Source organism: Crocodylus porosus, unplaced genomic scaffold (assembly GCF_001723895.1).
Source record: "Crocodylus porosus isolate Cpor-Errol unplaced genomic scaffold, CroPor_comp1, whole genome shotgun sequence".
Classification (NCBI taxonomy): domain Eukaryota; kingdom Metazoa; phylum Chordata; order Crocodylia; family Crocodylidae; genus Crocodylus; species Crocodylus porosus.
Window position 1 is genome coordinate 4827552 of NW_017728937.1, and position 8251 is coordinate 4835802.

An 8251-nucleotide genomic window follows, 5' to 3' on the forward strand; every position below is an offset into this window, starting at 1 on the left:
TGCTTATCTTGCTGGGATCCTATGACCCCAGCTGACTTCCTGCCCTTTGGGCAGGGGGCTGGACTCGATGATTTCCTGAGGTCCCTTCCAGCCCTAATGTCTATGAAATCTATGAAATCTTTGCTTATCAGTCCAAACAATGAAACTAAGTCAGTCAGAAGTGCAGTCCATGCTTCAGGAAAAAAAACAACTGTATTCCTTTAACTTTATGCATCTAGAATTTCAGTTGACAGACAGTGTTTCTTTGTGGGTCATCTATACAGTGAATTGAAAACAGAGTTTTTCATATTTTTGACTCTTCCTCATATTTGCCACTTTTTCACAAAATGCAGCTAAAGACAGTGGGCATTCTAAGATCTGTTTCCATCTTGCAGTAGTAGTAAGTAAAAGGGGAAAGTAGTCTTCAAGCATAAGTTGCTAAGTAAGGTGGGCTATTAAATAATTTAAGGACTTGTGCTAGTATCCAGAACTGCTCTCATGCTTCTGTTCAGCAAGAAGACCAGCCTGTGATGGTGTCAGGGCTGAGAGTGACAACTACATGTTTGCAAATAAATGTTATCTTCTTCCGTATAATGTCTCAAAACTGAAACACATTATGCTTTTTGAGGGACTTGTATTTTATCCTCTGAGTGTAAAGTATGATATGCTGTGTTCCAAACATCCTTTGTAATGTATATGCCATACCAGATTCTTTTTTTCTTCATTGTGAGATAAGCAAAATGTTGTGCTTGTTTGTACTGTCCAACTCCTTAGTGCTTATGTTACAACTGGAATCCTGTTTCTTGCAGGGAGTTAATTCCCAATGTCCCGCAATGGATGATGACAGTCAGGATGAACTGATAAACAAGAATGCTTCGCTAGGCAAAGGCAAAAGGCCAAATCTGGTGCTCCTTAGTGAAGCAGGTAAATGAAACCTCTTTCTGCTTGCATTTTTATTAGCTAAAGAGTTGTGCTGTGGAAGGAAGCCTAGCATCTTTTCCATCTCCTAGGTTCTGCATCTTCTGTTTTTGGTTTTATTGTTACTGCTAGTCAATTAAATTGTGAGCAGCACAAGGTTGACAGCTTGATACCAAATGGTAATACAAATGCTGTGAAAAACCCAGCATTCGTTAACAGGAATTTTGACATCTGCTTGACTATTCTGCCTGCTTTTTCTGTGCAGTGTATGCCTATATTTTGTGATTGTGTATAATTAAGGTGTGTTTTCTTTTTCTTTCATTTTAAAAGAAAGCAATGATGGCAATAGTGGAGACTCGGAAGAAGACACAGGAAGTGAGGAAGATGCTACTGATGAAGATGGAGGTGAGGAGGATGAGGAAGAAGGTGAAGATGAAGATTTAGAAGGTAAATGCTAAAAATGCTTACCTCGTGTTGGCTTCAGATGTTTCTGATGGCTGGAAGAGGAAAATTGAAACTGTTTTTCTTGTGAAAGAAGCAGTGAGGTGTATATTTTAAGTATTTACAGCACTTGTTGTAACTTTGTAGTGGAGGAGTACAAAAAATATGTAGCTGCTCTTGTGACTGGTTGATACCGTATTTTCTTGCATATAGCACACCCCCTTATATAATATACACCTTGTTTTTGAAAGGCAGCATGAAGGAAAGCATCTGTTAGTAACTGAGCAGTAGCTAGGGAGATGAGCCTATTCCCAAGCCTGCTGCCAGCTTTGTGCTCTGGATGAGGCCTGACACTATTCACAGGGGCCGGGCTCTCAGAGCCATGGCAGTTAATGCTGCCTTGGTCCCCAACACCAAATTTCCAGATCTCTGGATACCCCCACAGGACAGATCTGGCCAGTGGGCTCTCTGAGCACCACTGGTAGAGCCTGCTGTTACCACACTTCCTTGCATATAACGCACACTCCAACTTTTACCTGTTTGTTTGGGGGGGGTGGTTTAGGTTATAGGTGAGAGAGTATGGTACATTGAGAAAATAAGTTGAATTTGAAGACTACAGCTGGCATATAAGAAACATTTTGATGAGAAATAGACTTGAGCTGATTACATAAACAGATGGGCTTCTTTGACATTTTTATCATAGCATCTTGCATTTTTGTTCTTGCTGTATTCAGATATTTTGTGATGCTTGGCTGTTTTCCTCCTTTAGTTTTTAATTTTTTATCTGACATTTAGGAAGATACAATTCTCTATAAGAATATTTTCTTTTTTTCTCCCTCTCCCTGCCCTGAGTTTGGGTGCATGTATACATGTATCCAAAATTTGAGATGCTGATGTTGCAGAAGAGTGCCTGACATTGTAATTCACCAGTAGAAACTATTGGGGAACTTGAATTTCTCTTACAGGCAATGGTAAAATAAGATCTGCAGATGTTGGTATCGCATCCATTAGTGAAGTAACTCAACCAACTGATCATATTTTTATCATTTTGGCAATAATAGTGAAATAAACAGCTGAAGCAAATCCAGCTGATGCCCTGAAAATGCCAAGTCTGAAGTACTGAAATATTGGTTTTGATTTTTAGGGAAATTGGTTCATTTAATAGAATTTTTTTGTTTCAAGTATATTTTTGTGGTAACAACTCATGTGCCGCTACTTTTAGCATCATCCTCTTTTCTTGTATGTTTTGATTCTTTTCTCATCCCTTTGTCTGTCTCCTTAGAGACTCCTGCCTTTCAAGACGTGTACTGACTTCCTTGTGTATAGGAATTGTATAGCATATTTTGAACAGACACAATTAAAAATCAAAGCAATAGTGTCATGTGATAACAGAGCTGGCAGCTGTTTTTGGAACATGGACCTGCTGTGAACAGTTGTCTGCTGCTGTTGTGCCCAACCAATACATCAAAATAAACAAAGACAGGGTTTTCACCTTGCCGTGGAGAATCAGTATCTAGTACGCTTCAACCAAATCTACTAGCTAAACTGGTACAATAACATACATGAAAAGAGTTGTACCTGTCTGTGCCCATGGTTCCATGGAAGTGTCATAAGGTCAACTTTTGATTTTACCAATTACAAGCAGCAACCTTGCAATACATTACAGTAACTTTCCTTCAAGTCTTTCTAGGGTTTTTTTGTTTTATTTGGTTTGGTTGGTTTTCTTTTTACACTTTAATATTGCTTGGGGAGAAGGGGGAAAGAGTATATGTTAACTGAACTGAGAGAGACAGATTGTTGTAATTATGACAGAAGTATATATAGTCTGGTCATGGTGATTAGTGTGGTTCTGAAACTGCAGGGTTCATTTGGCATTTGGGTAGATTCAGATTGGATTTATGTATTCAGCACATCTTGAACTTCTTTGTAAAGGGAGCAGTATTTTCCAAATCAATCTAAAGATGTTTATTTGTGCTCAAATTAGAACAATACAGCTGCATGCCCAAAATGTTATTAATTGTCCTTTTAAAATACTCACCCCTGATGGTGAAAAATACCATACAAAAACATGATAGCCCTGTTTCATTTCCTGGAAAGCCAAATATTTTTGAGAGTGCTGGCGAAGTAGCCAGGAACAATATCATAAAAAAGCTTTGAGAACTTTTTATAAGACTGACTTTACCTTATGCTTTGTCTTTCCCTTCTGAATAAAGAAATGTATTTTTATTTGCCAAGAATAGAAATAATTCTAGATACTAGATATTAGTATAGAATTACTAGATGTTGTCTTTGGACACCCGTAAAATAATCTTAAAGAGACGCAACTATTTTGAGATGGTGAATGCTTAACATGAGATGGTGAATGCTTAACATGAATGAGGGCATTTTGAAGTCTCAAGCTGAACACCCAAAATCACTAATCACTTCAGAAAACTATGGTTCTTGGGGTTGGTGCTGGAGTGACTAGGGTGGAGTCAGTGTCCCAGAAGGTTGAGAATTGCTGCTCTAGACCCTTTGGAGCTCCTGTAAAGAAGAAGTGTTCATTAGGAAAATTGTGACAGACATGGTGCCAACCTGATCTGTCTGCTTTTGTTTTTCCATCATTGAAAACATATGCTGCTTGTCCGGTGACTGTCTTTTTAACTTGCTGTGATACTAGTCAAAACTCTAGTTTCCAAGAGATATCAATAGCATCCTTTTCCTCTGAGGACTCTAACACTTCTTTGAAGTAGAGGGACATTAAAAATTAGGAAGAAAAAATCACTGGCTTGTGGCATTCAGAGTGTGTGTGTTGTCTCCATGTGTCCATCTTCCTGTCTTTTACTCCCTGGTTCTCCCCCTTAAAAAATCCAACTACAGTCAGACTCCTTTTGGGGCTTGTATTTGTCTCTCTCTTAAAAACCCCGCTATGTACTTAACATTTTTTTTTCTTCCTTGGTTTTCAAGATGATGAGGATGATGAAGAGGAGGATGACTATGCTGAGGAAGAAGAATTGGAAACTGCTGTTGGTGAAACCACAGGTGCTTTGAAAGCAGTACCACAGACAAATGGAGGGAGTGTTTCCTCTGATGAAGATGGTGAAAACTGTCCAATCTGCCTTAATACCTTTAGAGGTCAGGCAGTTGGAACTCCAGAGAGCTGTGCCCATTACTTCTGCTTAGACTGTATAGTGGAGTGGTCTAAAGTAAGTCTTTTTTCATATAGAAAACAAATGTGAAACAGCTCAACTCTTTCTCTTCTGGACAATCTGTTGCTTTATCTTGATAGACAGCTATGAAATTGTGATAAAGAGGTCAGCTTGTAGGTAGAATATTCAAACCTGATTTCTCCCTTGACATGTTTCAAAAAGTTTTCTGCTTTATTTGTCAGGGATTATATTTTGCAGAGGGTTGCTCTTTTCCCCTTCCCACCCATCCCATTTTGTTCTTTTTTTAGCAAAGGCCAAAAAGAGTACCATTCCTAAGCAGTCCATTATTACAACATGACAGAGTACTTCTTCTCCCTAGGCAGCTGAGCTGAGACTTTTGATCCTAAGTCTCTTATGCAGGTTGCTGCTTGGTGAGCAGATAATTTCTTACACATTTTGAGTCTTTCATTCAAAATAAGGACCTAATCTTCTTGCAGCTCTGTAGAGAAGTCTTATTTCAATGGAATTTCTGTGGGATAAGGCCCTGCATGCTGGTGCCTTGGGTAATACAGATATTTGAACAAAGGAAAGTCCAGAAGAATACTGACTAGCCCAACCGTCGACCCAAAGCTGCTAGCATAAGCTACTTGATAACTGATAGCAAAACTAACTGGATTCAGGTTGTTGTAATCCAGAATGTTTAAAAAAAAATGTACTTGGTAACATTTTAAACATTTCAGATCATTGCCTGGTTGTTTAAGTAGTTTTCATCTTTTCAGCATATCTTAAATACACATGCAGACTTTAAAGAAAATATTTGGCAGAAGGATCATACTACTTTGACAATTTTATGTGGGTATGCATTTAAAATGATGAAGAAATAACTCGGTCCTTTAGTACATTCTTGTGTAAAACCCTATTTTTATCTGGCAGCTCTTGATGCAACTTGTCATAGCCAAGAGAGAGATCCAGGAAACTGGATTAAAAAAAAATGTAAATGTTGAGACTTCTGGCTATTGTGGCAGGCACCATGTTGATCACATGGCAGGGAAGAAGAGACTTTTTTTTTTTTCAATTTAGTTGAGGACTGTGCTTTATAACCCAGATACAAAATGTTTTTCTTTCTTTCTTTCAGAATGCCAACTCATGTCCAGTAGACCGAATCCTGTTTAAATACATTAATATTCGGGCACAGCTTGGTGGTAAAATCCTAAAAAAGGTAAGCTTTTATTGGCTTGATGTCAGTAGATGTTCCTTATCTAGTTGTATCCATATGTAGTTGTAAGGCTAAGACCATATTTCCTGCTGAGCAACTTAATGGTTATTTGTATGGTTCCCAAGGGCATCTTGACATTGGTGGGTCATGACAATGAAGTCAGAAACATCTGAACTGAAGTTTTCTTATGCATTTGTTTCTTTTGTGGCTGCTCTCAATCTCACTTTGAATGTTGGCCTCACTGAGTTAATGGGCAGTTCTCTATTGCTGGTGTTCTGCACACAAAAGCAAGTAGGAAGAAGTTGCATTGTTCACCCCATACATTGATAATATTCTTGAATCACTGCATGAATGAAATTGCAGTGCTATGACAGAATGGGCAGTCACTACAGTGGTCCACTATCAGGTTTTACTGCTGCTGTTGCTAGTGAAATGGTAGGTTGAGAGGAAAAAACAGCTTCTACTTCAAATGCAAAATCATCTTTGGTTTAGATTCCTGTGGAGACTGCAAAAGCTAAGGATAATGATGGTGATGAAGATGATCCAACCTTTTGTGAGGTGTGTGGTAGAAGTGACAGAGAAGACCGCCTGCTGCTGTGTGATGGCTGCGATGCAGGGTAAGGAAAGTGGAAGGCTGACTTTTGACATTTTAGGTGTCTATACATGTGCTTTGGTGTAGGGTGGAGGGGCTGGGTTTCAATTAAAGCATCTCCCAGACAGCTGCTCTAATTAAAATACTGCAGTGTGATGTATATTAATCACCCCATGTTTCAAAATGGCCACAGGGGCACTTTAACTGAAGCTCTTTCAATGAGTTTTAATTAAAGCACCCACCCAGCCATTTTGAAATGCAGGACACTTAACACATGTGATGGTGAGGCATGCTGTTCTAATTAAAACACTCCAGCAGACTTGATTAATTGAGTCTGCTCCGATGCACTCTAATGAGAATGTGTTGGGGCATGTTTATAGGCACCCTTGAGTCTCAAAGGAAAGCTCAACATAAGGAACTAAGAAATTAGGAGTCACAACTGTTTTTTGAGTTTACTGAAGCTTTGTAGGCTCATTCATGTCTATAGCTATTAAAATGGCTCTTGTATCAGGGGAGGAAAAGAGATATGATTACTTCTCTCTTTCCTCCTTTTGTTTTTTTTTAATTGAGAACAAGGAGTATATTTTAAGTAATGCAACTTATTTTTTCTTATTTCAATTAAAAAACACTTAAATATGTCTGAGACTAAGATCACCCATGATGATTTAAAGCTGAAGTGGCATTTATCACTTTTGCAGAACTGCCCATGAATATTGCTTATCTTGGGCACAAAATCACTTTTCCATCAAGCACAATAAAAAAAATGCTTGCTTGAGGTGAATCAGGGAATAGAATTTTTTTAAGGCTGACTTGCAACAAATTGAATGGATGTCAGTAAATATAGCGTTGTCCCTCTGTGCCTTCATGGTCTGGAGCCCTCAGCTGCTTTCATGATTTGAGGGAGAAGCAAAAACAGCAAGACCTAAATACTCCGACATGTCATAAAAACACAGGATAAATGCAATCTAAAGTACTTGGTAACCAAAAAAATGGTTTGATAAGGAAAATTTTTCTCTGAATTCAAGTTCTGTAAGTTATCTTCCTCAGTTTCTGTTTCATTCTCTTCTCTGGATTTAGCCAAATCTTAAGCTAGTTTTGTTTTTCCTCAAGATAAATCTTTTAAAATTCTGACCTTTCCAGGTCACTGACTTTTTTTTTTTTCCCCTTGAAGTGCTTTCCATTTATTTAGATTTTGTCCTACCTACCTAGGACAATACAAAAATACAAAAACATTCCCTTCAAATCTTACAGTTTTCCCCACTAGCTTCTAAGATTTCAGCTGTCATATGGCACAGGGGACACAACGGTGGGAGTCTACTACAGACCTCCCACCCAAAGTCAAGAGCTTGACCAGGAGTTCACCCAGGAACTGGCTGAGGCTGCATGTTCCAGGACCATGGTTGTCATGAGTGACTTCAATTACCTGGACATCTCGTGGGAGGATCACTCAGCAAAATCCGAGCGGTCGCAAAGCTTGCTATCCTGCATGGATGACCTCTACCTGACTCAAGAAGTCTGTGGGCCATTGAGAGGTGAAGCACTGGTTGACCTGGTTCTGGCTACCGGGGATGATCTAATCGGGACCTAGTGATCGATGGGAAGCTGGGTGACAGCGATCACGAGCTGATCACCTTCACCATCCACCATAAAGCTGGCAAGTCAGTCAGCAACAGGAAGTCCTTGACTTCAGGAGAGCCGACTTTGACAAGCTCAGGAGGCTTGTCAGTGAGGCCCTAAGGGACCATGACCCCAGGGGGAGGGGAGTTGAGGAAGCGTGGTTGCTCCTCAAAGGAGCAATCCTCAATGCACAAGCTAATTCGATTTCATCTTGGAGGAAGGGCAGCCCTCCTGGCTCTCCGGGGATCTAGGCTAAAAAGAAAGGTCTACAAAGGATGGAGGACGGGATTCACCTCCAAGGAGGAATATTTTACGCTAATCTGGTCGTGCAGGGAGCAAACCAGGAAAGCCAAGGCTGCA

The 8251-nt window shown here is 39.6% G+C and overlaps 1 protein-coding gene across 2 annotated transcripts in view; it reads left to right on the top strand.

Moving 5' to 3' along the window:
- Positions 1-8251, top strand: part of PHRF1 (PHD and ring finger domains 1) — a 47080-nt gene that overhangs the window by 13570 nt on the left and 25259 nt on the right. For both annotated transcript variants that reach the window (XM_019547300.1, XM_019547301.1), the window contains 5 exons: positions 789-903; positions 1228-1344; positions 4285-4523; positions 5602-5685; positions 6175-6299. In XM_019547300.1, the coding sequence (XP_019402845.1) occupies positions 813-903; positions 1228-1344; positions 4285-4523; positions 5602-5685; positions 6175-6299 (656 nt within the window). In that variant the 5' untranslated portion in view covers positions 789-812. The remainder of the gene's footprint in view (positions 1-788; positions 904-1227; positions 1345-4284; positions 4524-5601; positions 5686-6174; positions 6300-8251) is intronic.